The following is a 17471-nucleotide window of genomic DNA, read 5'->3' on the forward strand; positions in this document are numbered from 1 at the left end:
CTTCTCACAGGTTGATGAAAACACCATCTCCAGCACCCAGCTGTGTGTCTATGAAGAGTGACCGGTCCATAGAGAAGCCTCCAAGCCTGGCTGGTGAGGATGTTATCCCTGAAAGCAGGTAAGTTCAAATTAGTATGATTTCACACTGCAGAATTTCACTACATCATTATGGATTATTCAAAATTCCCAAAATTTTGTCATTAAATCAGGCTGCTGCAAACTCACTGTTTTTCCACACGTATTATCCAAAATACTTTATAGGCTTCAAAAAGATCTTTCTCCCAGAGATAATGTTCCCAGATTCAATAGTCCAAGTGAAATGTCTGCTGTACCCAGCTGGTCTATAAAAAGTGACCAATCTATGGAAAAGCCTGTAAGCCTGGCTGGAGAAGATATCACCACTGATCCAAGGTGAGTTCAAAAGGATTGCCACAAACTTATGAGGGCTTCAGTAATGTTTGTTTGATGTTTCCTATCTATATTTCAGTTCCATCCAGATGTAGTAGATGTAGTTCTCTGGATGTAAAATGTTCAAAAACACGAAGTCATTCATGGTTTTTTAGAGACACAGGCATGTTCCTTTTGATTATATGCAACAAACTGTGTAATGTAACAGTATGAAGATTTATTTTGACCAAACAAATGTATAAAACTACAAATGTTGAACTTTATTTTCATAAAAAAAATCCTCCCTTAGCACGAAGAACAGCTTTACACACACTCAGCTTCCGGACAGTTAGTTTCTCCGAACATTCATCTGAAATACTTTGGGATTCCTATGGTAAAACTTGCCAAAGATGTTCTATACTAGTTGGAGAGAACTTGCAAACAGTTTATCCCAGAGCAGTTCAGTAGGATTTTGGTGCAGTGACGTGGCAGGCCATTCCAGGATTGATATCACTCCAGACGACTTTTTGCTCTGTAAATAACACTTAGAGTTCGGACGTATGATTCGGCTCATCGTCTTGTTGTATGGTGAAGTGGGTTCCAATGAGACTCAATCCAGACGAGTCCAGGAAATGCAAGGTGTTGAGAGATGGAATGGTAGCCACGTTGGTTGAGTTTTACTTTTCACCCAGAATAAGATTCCAATGTTTTCTGCCCCAAAAGAAAAAGCAAGGTATGGTATCGATTTCAGCAATCGTATAAGATCATTGCAAATCACTCGACAGGAATCTAATAATCTTAGGTATGACATGTATGTAGACTGTATGATAATGACACATTAAATCGCAGACTATAACGCAAGTTAATGTACAAGAATAACATTTTATCAGTGTGCTGTCTTTAAAGTTAAGTGAATAGGTTAAATAAGTTATTCGTTGGAAAAGTTAAAACATTAAATACATTAAGTTAAATATCAGGAGTTCATGCTGTGTGCTGGCCTCTACTGGTCAGAGTTAATAATTCAGTGAAGCACTCTCTTCAGTAGAAATCTTTCAGGCAAGAAAGTCAGTGCTGGATTCATGTTGCTAAATTTATTTCTGATACGCTTCTGCCTTGGAGACTATGTGCCTGTAAGTAATGTGTAAATCATTTTCAATCACTTGCATTGGTAAGGAATGTCATGTTAGAAACGCTTTTATGTTTTGTAAAACATGTGCTCTGTTAGCTAGTAGTACAGCTGTAGCTAGCTTTGTTTTTTAATTGCTTTGTGGCTTGTAGGTGAACTGTGTTTTCATACTGTAGGCTACATTGCTTGTATCTAGTAGGCTTCAGTGCTTGTTTTACACTTTGATAGGAATTTTGCAGTAACATAGTTATATGTAAGCATATGTTCATGTTTTGTGTACTGATTTATATTCTAATTTTGTAATGTTCAGTTTTACAAAACAAAACAACAAGAGGAAACAGCTTCAGTAAAATACAAGAAAAGTCAAGCCTTGTGTGTTTATTGGAGGACTTTTGAATGTTCATCATTTCATTTTGCATTTTTGTTGGCTAGTCAGTAGATGTGGGACATCGCGAAAAAGGGACTGTGAGATGGCTATCCTAAAAGGAAATTTTTGGTTGCAAGACTCTGTAGCACAACTAAAATGTCTGTCTTTTAACTTTTCTCCCGGGACCACCATGAGAAACTCCATTAGGTACTCCAACCAAAGAAATTGCATAGATTGTTGGCCATCTTTCGCCTGAGACAGCACGTAATTGGGCTGTTGTACCAGGTCAAAAAGTTAGACAAATTCTCAGCTACAGATTATTGTAACCAACATCATGTGTGGACACATCAGTGGAATCACAGACCCATGTTGCACGTTGAATTAAATCAGAAATGAAAACATTCGTTTTTAAACAGGTTTGTACCTTTACAACTACACAGTGGATGCGTTATATCTTCAGGTTGTTCAGGTGTCCGCCTGTTTTTTCATTCATCCGTCCGTAATTCCATGATGCCCGATTTCACAATATCTAAAGATTGAGTAGTTGAAGCACGAACATGAAATCAACGTCCTGGTTGGCTTTTCAGAAATCAGAGACTAATTAGTTTTATTAATTGTTCCAAATGTGTGTGTGTGTTTATGTGTGTATATATATATTTAACTATATTTTATATTTAATTATTATATATTTTTGTTCTTTCATTTTATCTTTGTTTTCCAGATGCATCAAATGCGAAGCTCTCCAGGATCTTGGAATAACTACAGACTCCCAGCGAGATTGTTCCCAACCAGTTCACGACGTTCTGTCCAAAGCCTTACAGACTCACAAAACCAGCATGCGCAACAAGCACCAGAGTTTATTCGAAGGCATTAAAGTGCATGGAAACCAAACCCCACTGAACACTATGTACATCCAGCTGTACATCATCGAGGGTGAGAGCGAAGGTGTGAATAACGAACACGAAGTGCTACAGATGGAGAAACAGTCAAAAAGACAGCGCTTCCACGACACGGCAATCGACTGCTTAGATATATTTAACCCTGAACGAGATTACAATGAAGAAAATATTAGGAATAGGAACTTCGAAAACGGACAAAAGCTGCGAATTGTGTTGACTAAAGGAATCGCTGGAATTGGGAAAACCGTGTCCGTGCAGAAATTTATTCTGGATTGGGCCGAAGGAAAAGCCAACCAGGACGTTGATTTCATGTTCGTGCTTCCGTTCCGTGAGTTGAATTTAATCAAAGATGACCACTACAGCCTACATAAACTCTTGTGCGACTTTTATCCCGAGCTAAAACTTCTTGACGCACGCTTTTACCACACGTGCAGAATAATCTTCATCTTTGATGGCCTGGATGAAAGCAGACTTCCGCTCAACTTTTTAAACGGTACGAAATTATCCGATGTAGCGGCGACATCATCGGTAAGCGCCCTGATGTTGAACCTGATCAAAGGTGACCTGCTTCCATCTGCTCTCATCTGGATTACCTCCAGACCAGCGGCGGCCAATCAGATCCCTCGGACGTATGTCGATCGCGTAACGGAGATTCAGGGATTCAACGACGCGCAGAAGGAGAAGTATTTCAAAAAGAAAATCGCAGATCAAGACCACGCGGAGAAAATCGTTTCGCATGTCAGGAGAACAAGGAGTCTTTATATCATGTGCCATATCCCGGTGTTTTGTTGGATATTAGCCACGGTGCTTCAGCGAATTATGAAACAAAATAATCCTACAGAAGCTCCAAAAACTCTAGCTGAGATCTATGCTCACTTCCTGCTCATTCAGACGAACATGAAAAATGAGAAGTACGAAGAAGCAGACGAGCACGATCCTGAGAAACTCCTGGAAACGAACCGAGGCACGATTTTAAAACTAGCGGAGCTGGCTTTCAAGCAGCTAATGAAGGGCAACGTGATGTTTTATGAAGAAGATCTAAGAGAGTGTGGGATCGATATCACAGAGGCTTTGGTGTACTCTGGGATTTGCACTGAGATCTTCAAAGAGGAGTCTGTACTGTACCAGAAGAAGGTCTACTGCTTCGTGCATCTGAGTTTTCAGGAGTTTTTTGCCGCTCTCTATGTGTTTTACTGCTACATGACAAAGCAAATGGAGGCGCTCCAGGTTTTCACGCCACCATACAAAGAGTGGGGAGAGGATCTTCCTTTGGACGAGTTATTAAAAGCTGCAGTTGATAAAGCCTTACACACTGAAAACGGACACTTAGATCTTTTCCTCCGGTTCCTGCTTGGCCTGTCACTGGAGGCCAATCAGATGCTTCTCCAAGGCCTACTGATGCACACACATGGCAGCTCGGAGATCATCAAGACTACGGTTCAGTACATCAAATGGCAGATTCAAACCGAAGACCTTCCTACAGACAGGGCAATCAACTTGTTCCTGTGTCTGACCGAAATGAAGGATCAGTCGCTCTTGAAAGAGATTCAGGAGTTCCTGAAGACAGAGAAGCAATCCAAGAAGAAGCTCTCAGCTGCGCACTGCACGGCGATCGCGTACATGCTGCAGATGTCCGACGATGTCTTGGAGGAGCTGGACGTTAAGAATTATAACGCATCTGAGGAGGGATGTAGGAGGTTAATCCCTGCTGTGAGCAACTGCAGAAAGGCTCAGTAAGGCTTTTTTCAAATACACAATGAAACGTGTTTATTTCTAATAACTACAAGATTCAAGTGTTTTTTTTTTCCAATGATTAATTTTTTTATTCATAACGTATTATATTTGTAACACTTTTGAACTTTCATAAATACAGCTTTTTGTAGTATTGTATTTTGCACAACGAATGTAAGTTAATTCCTGTTATATCATTGTCTGGCCGAATACTAGATTCTGATTGGCTGGAATGTGCGAGTTCTAATTGTTGAATGCAGGCAGCTTGTGTTCGGTCTAATCAACGTTTTAAACAAATGCACTGCCTTATAGCATACAGCTGCAGTTCCAGAGTGAGACAGCAGTTATTAAATATTTCATAATTACCTTACTGGGCTAAATAAACCCAGCCATTAGGGGGGCACAAGCCAGTGTACTCTTAGTGCCGGTCCCAAGCCCGGGTAAATGGGGAGGGTTGCGTTAGGAAGGGCATCCAGCGTAAAACATGTGCCAAATCAAATATGCGGATCACAAATGAGAATTTTATACCGGATCGGTCGAGGCCCGGGTTAACAACGACCGCCACAGGTATCGTTAGCCGACAGGGTACCGGTGGAAATTGGGCTACTGTTGGCCGAAGGAGGAGAAGGAGAGGAGGAAGGCGTCTACAGAGACGGCAGGAAAAGGAGCAGTGTAGGAGAGTAGAGGTTCGGGTTGGTACTTTAAATGTTGGTACTATGACGGGTAAAGGGAGAGAGATAGCTGATATGATGGAGAGGAGAAAGGTAGATATGTTGTGTGTTCAGGAGACCAAGTGGAAAGGGAGTAAGGCCAGGAACATTGGAGGTGGGTTTAAACTGTTTTATCATGGTGTGGATGGGAAGAGAAATGGTGTAGGGGTGATTCTGAAGGAAGAGTACAGTAAGAGTGTAGTGGAGGTGAAGAGAGTTTCTGATAGGGTGATGATCGTAAAGGTGGAAGTTGAAGGTATGATGATAAATGTCATCAGTGCCTATGCTCCACAAGTTGGCTGTGAGATGGAGGTGAAGGAAAGATTCTGGAGTGAATTAGATGAAGTGGTAGATGGTGTACCTAGGAAAGAACGATTGGTGATTGGGGCAGACTTTAATGGGCATGTAGGTGAAGGAACCAGAGGTGATGAGGAGGTGATGGGTAGGTATGGTTTTAAGGAAAGGAATGTGGAAGGGCAGATGGTGGTAGATTTTGCTAAAAGGATGGAAATGGCAGTGGTGAACACGTATTTTAAGAAGAAGGAGGATCATAGGGTGACGTATAAGAGTGGAGGAAGGTGCACACAGGTGGATTATCTTCTGTGTAGGAGATGCAACCTGAAGGAGATTGGAGACTGTAAGGTGTTGGCGGGGGACAGTGTAGCTAGACAGCATCGGATGGTGGTCTGTAGGATGGTCTTGGAGGCGAAGAAGAAGAGGGGGAAAGTAAGGTTTGAAAGAAGAATAAGATGGTGGAAACTGAAGGAGGAAGAGTGTAGTGTGAGGTTCAGGCAAGAGGTCAGACAGGGGCTTGGTGGTGGTGAAGAGGTGCCGGATGATTGGGCAACTACTGCAGGAGTGATGAGGGAGGCAGCTAGAAAAGTACTTGGTGTGACATCTGGAAATAGAAAGCAAGACAAGGAGACGTGGTGGTGGAATGAGGAAGTGCAGGAGAGCATTAGGGGAAAGAGATTGGCAAAACAGAAGTGGGATCGACAGAGTGATGAGAAAAGTAAGCAGGAGTACAAGGAGATGCGGCAGCATGTAAAAAGGGATGTGGTGAAAGCCAAGGAAAAGGCATATGAGGAACTGTATAAGAGGTTGGACACTAAGGAAGGAGAAAAGGATTTATACCGATTGGCCAGGCAGAGGGACCGAGCTGGGAAGGATGTACTGCAAGTTAGAGCAATAAAGGATGGAGAGGGAAATGTGTTGACTAGTGAGGAGAGTGTGTTGAGAAGATGGAGGGAGTATTTTGAGCAGCTGATGAATGAGGAAAATCAGAGAGAGAGAAGGTTGGAGGATGTGGAGTTGGTGAAGCAGGATGTAGATAGGATTAGTAAGGAGGAAGTGAGAGCAGCGATTAAGAGGATGAAGAATGGAAAGTCGGTTGGACCAGATGACATACCGGTAGAAGCGTGGAGATGTTTAGGAGAGATGGCAGTGGAGTTTTTAACCAGATTGTTTAACAGGATTCTGGAAGGGGACAGGATGCCTGAGGAATGGAGAAGGAGTGTGCTGGTACCGATCTTTAAGCATAAGGGAGATGTGCAGACCTGCAGTAACTACAGGGGAATTAAGTTGATCAATCACACCATGAAGTTATGGGAAAGAGTAGTGGGAGCCAGGCTGAGAGAAGAGGTGAAGTATAGAGAAGGACAGAAGGAGCTGCATTGTGTATTTGTGGATTTAGAGAAAGCGTACGACAGGGTGCCGAGAGAGGAGTTGTGGTATTGTATGAGGAAGTCAGGTGTGTCAGAGAAGTATGTGAGGGTGGTGCAGGACATGTATGAGGACAGTGTGACGGCAGTAAAGTGTGCAGTAGGTAAGACAGACTGGTTCAGGGTGAAGGTTGGACTGCATCAAGGATCGGCCCTGAGCCCTTTCCTGTTTGCAGTGGTGATGGACAGGTTGACGGACGAGGTCAGACAGGAGTCTCCCTGGACTATGATGTTTGCAGATGATATTGTGATTTGTGGTGAGAGTAGAGAGCAGGTTGAGAAGAGCCTGGAGAGGTGGAGATATGCGCTGGAGAGAAGGGGAATGAAAGTCAGTAGGAGTAAGACAGAGTACATGTGTGTGAATGAGAGGAAGAGCAGTGGAGTGATGCGGTTGCAGGGAGAAGAGGTGGAGAAGGTGGAGGAGTTCAGGTACCTGGGGTCAACAGTGCAAAGTAATGGAGAGTGTGTTAGAGAAGTAAAGAAAAGAGTGCAGGCAGGGTGGAGTGGGTGGAGAATAGTGACAGGAGTGATTTGTGATAGAAGAGTATCTGCAAGAATGAAAGGGAAAGTTTATAGGACTGTGGTGAGACCTGCGATGTTGTATGGATTAGAGACAGTGGCATTGAGTAAAAGACAGGAGGTGGAGCTGGAGGTAGCAGAGCTGAAGATGTTGAGGTTTTCGTTGGGAGTGACGAGGATGGACAAGATTTGAAATGAGTTTATTAGAGGGACAGCACATGTAGGATGTTTTGGTGACAAGGTGAGGGAGGCGAGATTGAGATGGTTTGGACATGTGCAGAGAAGGGACATGAATTATATTATATATATATATTGGTAGAAAAATGCTGAAGATGGAGCCGCCAGGTAGGAGGAAAAGAGGAAGGCCAAGGAGGAGGTTCATGGATGTGGTGAGGGAAGACATGCAGGTAGTTGGTGTGAAAGAGGCAGATATAGAGGACAGGGTGGTATGGAGACGGATGATCCGCTGTGGCGACCCCTAATGGGAGCAGCCGAAAGAAGAAGAAGAAGAAGAAGAAGAAGACCTTACTGGGCTAAATAGAATTTTTTTGCATGTGGTTTAACTTGAAATGGCAAATATAGGGATTTTGCTCTTGAAGTGAAGAAGATAATGTAAAAAAAAATTATATACATTTAAAAAAAAAAAGAATTATTATTATATTTTATTATATATGTATGTTTTAAATTTTATTTTTGCGCTGTTAAAATTATTAAGGTATTAAAAATGCGTTACCACAAATTCCTTTTATACAGCAGAAAATAATTTTTAATCACTAAACTAAACGTTTTACTGATGCGCCAAGTCTCAGTACAAGCACCAAAATCCGCCATGATGCACAATTAAATCCGTCAATTAAAACCGTTCGTGTGGAAACATGGCAAAAGTTCTGTTTGGTGTCCGGATGATTCACGTCATTTAAAACACCATAATTACTTTTAACCATTAACAGGAATATTTTATCCTTATGCTCTATGTTGAGTCCATGCCTGTGTAAATTAGACTATTAAAAAGTTGAAAAGAATTAATTTAAGGTACAATTAGAACAGATGTGTGATCAAGTTGCGATTAATCACGAGTTAACTTATGTTGAATTGTGCGATTAATCGTTTTAAACGATTGACCCCAGCTTCCTAATAAACTGGGGCCATGTCCACACTTATACATTTTCATTTGCAAACGCATCTTTTTCTCTGTTTTCGCTTTTTCAGTCAATGTAGATAAAGCTTTTTGAAAACGTTCTCCAAAGTGGATACATTTGAAAACGTTTTTGCATCACGTTTTCGACTGTGAAAACGGAGGCTTTCGATTTTCGGTTTGCAAACATCAATGATGGTGATTTTGACATGTCAGTACTGGTAAATTACAAGGGAATAGGTGGGATAATAGACAGCTGTGTGCAGTGTGAGGTGTATTTGCACCGACCTCCTACACACTGTGCATTATAATCACCATATACATGCATGTACACGCATAGCCGTGGATTGTATGCACATATCTCACTTGAAATTATTTAGACTGGCGTAGTGACACTTGGTTTCCTCCTGCCAGTCCAAAAAACATGCATTATAGGCTGATCGGTATTTAGAAACTGCACAAATGGTCCAGAAGGTGAAAGAGAAAAACTATTAATTTTCATCTTTTTTTAAGATTGGCTTAAGATATGGCGTCTTTGCAGACGCAAGAAGCTTAAAGCAGAAGTGGGCATGTTCATTCCACATGTAGTAATATAAATATATATACAGTGACTCATGTGACTCCATGGCACGTCTCTTGTGTTAATATTCTTCTGTTTTTTTTTTTTTTTTACAGACTAGCAGGTTGTCATCTCACTGCCAGTTCCTGTAAAATCTTCACGGCAGCTCTGCAGTTGGAAAAGTCACCTCTGAGAGAACTGGACCTCATGAATAATGACCTGCAGGATTCAGGAGTGAAGCTGCTCTCTGAGGGACTGAAGAGTACAAACTGTACACTGGAGATACTCCGGTGAGCTGCTGAATACTCAAATCTGATTGGTTTAAAGGTGCTTTTTTGAGTATCTCCAGTTGTAATTATATAGAAAGGTTTATATGGCTACTGCGCTCGTTCGAATGCATTCTTGTTTATATTGTAGCAGCTCATTCACATTGCATTGGCACGGGCGTGAATCTACATAATCAATGCAATAATAGTAATAAACAAATTAAACAGTATATGGACAAAAGTAATGGAACACCTGACTTTTCCAACCATATGTGGTTATTTCCAAAACTGGAGGCACACAATTGTACAGCACGTCTTTTTGATGCAGAAGCATTAAACTTTCTCTTCAATTCAACTTGCAGATCCAAACCTGGCACTGGATTTTGGATTCGAAGGTCACCAGTTTAAATCCCAGTTACACTAATCTGCCACTCCTGGGCCTCTTTATTGAGGCTCTTAACCTAATAACTGCTCAGCTGTAAGAATAAGATAATGTAAGTTAATGTGGATAAGGGCGTCTGCCAAATGCCATAAGTGTAAATGTAGAATTAGTGGAAGATCTCCTGCTATAGAGCTCTGAACCTGAACATTACTGAACACCTTTGAGATGAATGTGAATTCTGACTGCACCCCAGGCCTTCTCACCTCACCTACATTCACTACCCGACTTTACTAACACCCTTGTAGCTGAATGAATCTCACACAAATCTCCACAAGCACACTCCAAAATCTAGTGGAACATCTTCCCAGAAGAGTGGAGGGTATTATAACAGCAAATTGTAGACTTTTTATAGAATGCAGAGATAAGAAATGTACACACATGCTTCACTCAAGTTGAAGTACAGATACTCATGTTTTAAAAGACTCGTAAAAGGTAAAAGTTCTGACATGTACTTAGTGGGTTTTTTTCGGACTATAAGCCGCTACTTTTTTCCCACATTTTGAACCCCGCGGATTAAACAACGAAGCGGCTAATTAATGAATTTTTTCTGGGTTTTTCCTGCTTTCACAAACTTCAAGCGAAAAAACTGAACCCCATAACATTAGACCAATGAAATTTCCGAACGGAAATGAAAAAATGCACCTCACCTGTGTTCTGAGTTGCACTGCATCGGGAGAAAAAACTTTTTTTTTTTAAACCCACGACGATGCCAAAAGAAAAACTCCCGAGAGAAATTGTTGTGAAAGGAAGGAGGAAGACAGTAAACAATGACTTTCTTGTTCGGCTACTGTTTAGATACAAGCCATTGTAGCGCGTTAAATCTGGGTGAAGGGAGAGCTCACTAACTCCAGTTACAACAGAAATCACAGCACAGACAGGTTTCCAAAACTCGTGCTTTTTTATTTTTCTTGATAACAGCGTTACGGGTTAGTCAAACTTGGAAATGAGCATCAGAAAATAATAAGGACATATTCCTCGGTCTTGCACACATGCAGTAATACTGTAAAAATGCGGCGGCAGACTATTCCCAAAATGCCGCTCTGCTCTTAAAGGAGCCACAACATATTTCACCTGTTACACCGTGTAACAGACACTGCCTTTTCGTTAAAGCCTGTGTTAAGTTCATTAGTTTCAATGTAGACACCTGTGGCTTATAGACAGGTGTGGCTTATTTATGTTCAAAATAAAATCAAATTCAGTGGCGGCTTATATATGGGTGCGCTTTATAGTCCGGAAATTACAGTAAGTAAAAAATAGTCATTACTACTACCTGTTTTAGTGTCACTCTGGTAACTAAACCTCACATCATATTAATATATTTTAAAACAAAACAATTTTGATACAAATGTTGGTACCTAATAAATGTATCCAGCCATAACCTCGACCATATAGAACACAAGCAAAGAAAAGATGATGATGATCAGGAATGTCTCTGTTCTCATTCATGTTTCCATCACTGACTCCCTCTGTCTCGTCCACATTAACCCCAGACTTCTTACTGCCTTCTGCCATGCTGGTTGTGAGCTTCGTAAACTAGTCTACGTCTGGGGTGCGTGAGAATCAGAATTCCACACCAGTGGATTGAAATAGCAGCGCAATGACAAAAAAAACGGGTTGATGGACTAAAAACGGTGCAATAAGAAGGAAAAATATTGATCATGTCACCAAATAGATAAAAACTAAAGTAACGAGTCTGGTTTGAAAATATAAGTAGAAAGTACAGATATTTGTGTAAAAATGTAATGAATGAAAATAAAAAGTTGTCCAAAAAAATAAATAGTGAAGTAAAATACTGAAAAATCTACTTAAGTACAGTAACAAAGTATTTGTACTTCATTATTGCCCACCTCTGGTGGAATGGGATTTTCAAAAAGAAGCACATACAATTACATTTAGGGCATTTGGCAGACACCCTTATCTAAAGCGACTTACATTATTCTCATTCATACAAATAAGCAGCTTTAGGGTTTAGGCCCTTGCTTAGGGGCCCAGGAGTGGCAGCTAGGTGTGGTTGGGATTTGATCTCATGACCCTTCGAATCAAAAGTTCAATGCCTTTACCATTAAGCATCCACTATCCTGGTCTTATGGTTAGGTGTCTACAAACCTTTGTACAAATAGTGTATTTAAAAACCAAAATCGTGATCATTGATAAAATGAAGCTTTCTGTTTATCTCCAGTGTCAGAAATCTTTTAAGACAGTTGGGTTTCTGCTTCTTCTTTCATATGTCCATAACATGATAAGCTGCATTTTATTTGTCTTATTAACTCTAGGAAACGAATGAGAGAAGTGAAAGAACACTGGTTAGAGTGACATGATACCAGTAAATCTACAGTTCTACAACAATAAGAGTAACTATAAATGGTTAAATGGGTCTAAAAAAATCTCAAATTTAAAAATAAATATTTTAGGCTTTAAAAAATATATTAATTTTTTTATATTAAATTTGCTGTTCTAAATCTTCAATTATTATAAACAGGTCTTCATTTTTCTTATGTCCATATAATGCCACCTCTAATGTGCATTGAAATGCTCATGCAGCATTTTAGCACTAATGTTTTTTTTTTGTTTGTTTGTTTCCATCATGATGTAGTTCTCCCTTTCGTTACTTCAAATATAATTTGCTGTATTACGACTACAAATATGACCATAACACCGTATTTGTGTGTATTTTTGATGCCTTGATATAGGTCATAAATGTAATTTTTTTATAGTCAAATTTACAAAATTTGACTGTAAAACCTGCAGAAGTCCTGCTGTCTGTGTTTACCATTTATATATCCATAACATGACAAGCTGCTTTTTTTTTTAGTTCTATTAACTCTAAGAAACAAGTGAGAGAAGTGAAAGTACAACTGGTTGTAGTGAAAGAGTAGTAAAAGTTAAAATGGTTAAAAAGCATTGTGTGTAATATAAGAAAAAAATAAAACACACAGTATGAGTATCTCTTCACACTACATTGCTGTTCATGTATTATTTCTTATATGATATGAGGGAAAACCAGTAGCAGCAGTTTGTATTTGTCAGGGGTTGTGAAATTTTAAAAGAATGTGCCCTTTTAGGTTAAAGTATTCTATATTTCCACATTTCTATTTCTATTTGACAAAAAAAAATCCATAAATTTTAATTGACATTTTAATGTAAACTAGCAAGTCAGATATGTGCCAATTTTGGAAACTTTCATTTAGAGGCGGAGCTTATTTGCAGCCCACTCTAACCTTTTTTTTTTCTTTCTCTCTACACAGATTAGCTATTTGTAACCTCGGAGAAAAGGCTTGTGAGTATTTGGGATCAGCTCTCATGTCGCCTTACTCGACCCTCAGAGTGCTGGATCTCAGTAACAACGACTTGCAGGACTCGGGAGTGAAGCTGCTCTCTGATGGACTGAAGAGCGAATACTGTACACTGGAGCTACTGCGGTGAGCTATTATTCAGCTCCTTTATGAACCAAAGAAAGAAAAAGGGGAAGTGGTTTTGCTGTGTTCATTTAAGAAACAGGAAGTTAAAACACAGAAATTTAAACAGGCCCAAATTCCCATTGACTTTCATTAAACGTTTTAAGCTGTTATACTCCGATCAGCCATAACATTATGACCACCTGCCTGATATTGTGTTGGTCCCCCTTTTACTGCCAAAACAGTCGTGACCTGTCCAGCATCAACAGCATTAACTTCTTCAGCAGTTTGAGCTATAGGAGCTCGTCTGTTGAATGGTACCACAGGGATCACCCTTCGCTCCTCACGTGCATCAATGATTCTCGGCCGCCTGTGACCCTGTCGCCGGTTCACCACTGTTCCTTCCTTGGAGCACTTTTGATAGAATCTGACCACTGCAGACCAGGAACATCCAACAAGAGCTGCAGTTTTGGAGATACTCTGACCCAGACGTCTAGACGTCACAATTTGTCCAACTCGCTCAAATCCTTACGCTCGCCCATTTGTTTCTGCTTCTAACATCAACTTTGGGTACAAAATTTTCACTTGCTGCCTAATAAATAAATCCACCCACGAACAGGTGCCATGATGAAGAGATCATCAGTGTTCTTCACTTCACGGCTCTGAATGTCCTGCCTGATCGGTGTATAGGAAGTGAGAGTGTGTTATAGATACAGTGATAGAGAGATAGATGAAGTGAGAGTGTGTTATAGATACAGTGATAGAGAGATAGATAAAGTGAGAGTGTGTTATAGATACAGTGATAGAGAGATAGATGAAGTGAGAGTGTGTTATAGATACAGTGATAGAGAGATAGATAAAGTGAGAGTGTGTTATAGATACAGTGATAGAGAGATAGATGAAGTGAGAGTGTGTTATAGATACAGTGATAGAGAGATAGACGAAGTGAGAGTGTGTTTTAGGTACAGTGATGGAGAGATAGATGAAGTGAGAGTGTGTTATAGGTACAGTGATGGAGAGATGGATGAAGTGAGAGTGTGTTATAGATACAGTGATGGAGAGATAGATGAAGTGAGAGTGTGTTATAGATACAGTGATGGAGAGATAGATGAAGTGAGAGTGTGTTATAGGTACAGTGATGGAGAGATGGATGAAGTGAGAGTGTGTTATAGATACAGTGATGGAGAGATAGATGAAGTGAGAGTGTGTTATAGATACAGTGATGGAGAGATAGATGAAGTGAGAGTGTGTTATAGGTACAGTGATGGAGAGATGGATGAAGTGAGAGTGTGTTATAGATACAGTGATAGAGAGATAGATGAAGTGAGAGTGTGTTATAGATACAGTGATGGAGAAATAGATGAAGTGAGAGTGTTATAGGTGCAGTGATGGAGAGATAGATAAAGTGAGAGTGTTATAGGTGCAGTGATGGAGAGATAGATGAAGTGAGAGTGTGTTATAGGTACAGTGATGGAGAGATGGATGAAGTGAGAGTGTGTTATAGATACAGTGATGGAGAGATGGATGAAGTGAGAGTGTGTTATAGATACAGTGATGGAGAGTTAGATGAAGTGAGAGTGTGTTATAGGTGCAGTGATGGAGAGATAGATGAAGTGAGAGTGTGTTATAGATACAGTGATGGAGAGATAGATGAAGTGAGAGTGTTATAGGTGCAGTGATGGAGAGATAGATGAAGTGAGAGTGTTATAGGTGCAGTGATGGAGAGATAGATGAAGTGAGAGTGTTATAGGTGCAGTGATGGAGAGATAGATGAAGTGAGAGTATGTTATAGGTACAGTGATGAAAATGTCACATTTTTCAAATTTATTCCCTTTTTTCTGCAGATTATCTGGATGTTTAATCACAAGTGAAGGCTGTGCTGCTCTGGATTCCGCACTGAGCTCGAACCCGACACATCTGAGAGAGCTGGACCTGAGCTACAACCATCCTGGAGACTCAGGAGTGGAGCTGCTCTCTGTTAGGCTGAATGATCCACGCTGCAATCTAGAGACACTTAGGTGTGTGTGTGTGTGTGTGTGTGTGTGTGTGTGTGTGTGTGTGTGTGTGTGTGTGTGTGTGTGTGTGTGTGTGTGTGTGTGTGTGTGTGTGTGTGTGTGTGTGTGTGTGTGTGTGTGTGTGTGTGTGTGTGTTAATTGTACAGTACTTACAAAAGGCAATATTATATTATCTCTGGCCGTAGATTGATTTTGTTGCCGTGGCAGCAACACAAGCAATTCTGGTTATTCGGGTCATGAGGTAAATAAAGCACTCTTTGTGTACAAAGGGGTTGAGGGCCAGCTTGGAGATACCCGGGGATTGAACCCTCGACCTTCTGATCAGAGCCTTAACCACTTGCTATAGAAAAAGAAGTTTTAACATTGAGTTGAATCAAATCACATCACGTCAGTGTGTGTGTGTGTGTGTGTGTGTGTGTGTGTGTGTGTGTGTGTGTGTGTGTGTGTGTGTGTGTGTGTGTGTGTGTGTGTGTTTTGTTTGTTCTTTAGGTTGGAGTATGCAGGAGAGATGAGGCTTACACACGGTTTAAGAAAATGTAAGTTCATTGTCTTTAAAGTAGCGTGCGCGCCCACACACACACACACACACACACACACACACACACACACACACACACACACACACACTATAAGTGTGCCCTAAATGATCTCCAATCTACTTTCTCTCCCTGCTTTCAGATGCCTGTGAGCTCACTCTTGATCCCAACACAGCACACACTCGTCTCGCCCTGTCTGATGGGACCAGAAAGGTGACACATGCGCTAGATGACCAGCCGTACCCCGAGCACCCGGAGAGGTTCGATCACTGGAAGCAGGTGATGTGTAGAGAGGAGTTGCGCAGACGCTGTTACTGGGAGGCCGAGTGGGCTGGGGGGGAAGCCGTGATCTCCATGAGTTACAAAGGAATACGTCGGAAAGGAGGCAGGGGCGACTGCGTGTTCGGATCCACAGATAAGAGCTGGAAGCTGGACTGCTCGAGTAACAGTTACACCGCCTGGCACAACAAGAAGAGAACGGACATACCCGCCCCTCCGTCCTGCTCCAACAGGGTAGGAGTGTATCTGGACTGGCAGGAGGGTTCTCTGTCTTTCTACAGCGTCTCCTCTGACAAACACACACACCTACACACTTACCAGGCCACGTTCACAGAGCCGCTCTTCGCAGGATTCTGGGTCGACTGCGACTCGTCTATAAGTGTGTTTTGACATGAGATCATACTGAGCACACGGAAAAAAATATATATTTATTTGTATTTATTCTTCATTGCACTTTAACACCGAATGAGTCAAACAATTCTGCAATCCGATTGTTCCGAAATTGTCAGTTTGGCTTATACGTTTTATATATTTATGCACCCGTTTGATAATATGATAATATTATCAATATTATCAATATATAATATGCTTCTTTTTATACAAGTGCTGTAAAAGGGACGTGTATGGAATGCTTGAAACTGTTCAGTGTTCAAGGTTTATTTAAGGAAATCGTTTTGTATAATTTTTTTTGTTGTTTTACAGGTTTGTCTCAGCTGCTTCCGAGCGTTTCTCAGACCAGAAATAAAATTGCGAACATTTTCACACTCAGTTGTTTGTCACGTCAGTCCAAAATATATTATACTGGTTCTCACCTGCAGAGTCTTAACCCCCAAAACATCTCGGCATCAATTCGTTGCATGTCACTGAATGCAAAACGGTTAAATCAGTCGTCATTATACGTATGTCAAGCTTATCTCCTTCACATGTCTATCCGTTTTTTTCTTTTCGGAAACGTGTCGAATTTGAAGAATTGTGCAGATGAATCTCGAATTTCACTAACGAAGGCGAGCGAACGGCATCAGATCAACCGATGATCCACTAGTTCTCTAAAACAGGTCAAAGGTGAATCTCAAGAATCTCCAATTGGTGACAAAACACAGAATTACAATTTCTGAAAATTGACGAACAACCGGGAAACAAGGAACGAACTCTAGTACAGTAAAAGTGTGAATTCTGTTTCGGTCTCCTGCAATCAGTATCCCACATACAGTAATGTGTACATTTGTGCTGCTGAAATTACAGAAGAAATTGATCCTTGTGCATTTTCAATCATTGTAATCCAAAAAAAAAAGCAGTTTAGGAAATAGTGAAAGCGTGTTCATGACTAAAACATGACTAAAGATTTTGTAAGCAATGACAAAAAGCACCAATTAATTATTTTTGC

General features: G+C 40.7%; 1 protein-coding gene across 2 annotated transcripts in view; it reads left to right on the top strand.

Moving 5' to 3' along the window:
• Positions 1-17419, top strand: part of LOC310734433 (NACHT, LRR and PYD domains-containing protein 3-like) — a 47820-nt gene extending 30401 nt beyond the window's left edge. For both annotated transcript variants that reach the window (XM_083556453.1, XM_083556452.1), the window contains exons 4-12: positions 11-118; positions 262-411; positions 2602-4512; positions 9271-9444; positions 13108-13281; positions 15102-15275; positions 15762-15808; positions 15951-16596; positions 17352-17419. In XM_083556453.1, the coding sequence (XP_083412579.1) occupies positions 11-118; positions 262-411; positions 2602-4512; positions 9271-9444; positions 13108-13281; positions 15102-15275; positions 15762-15808; positions 15951-16477 (3265 nt within the window). In that variant the 3' untranslated portion in view covers positions 16478-16596; positions 17352-17419. The remainder of the gene's footprint in view (positions 1-10; positions 119-261; positions 412-2601; positions 4513-9270; positions 9445-13107; positions 13282-15101; positions 15276-15761; positions 15809-15950; positions 16597-17351) is intronic.
• The last annotated feature ends 52 nt before the right edge of the window (positions 17420-17471 follow it).

This window comes from Silurus aristotelis (genome assembly GCF_946808225.1).
Source record: "Silurus aristotelis genome assembly, chromosome: 12".
NCBI lineage: Eukaryota > Metazoa > Chordata > Actinopteri > Siluriformes > Siluridae > Silurus > Silurus aristotelis.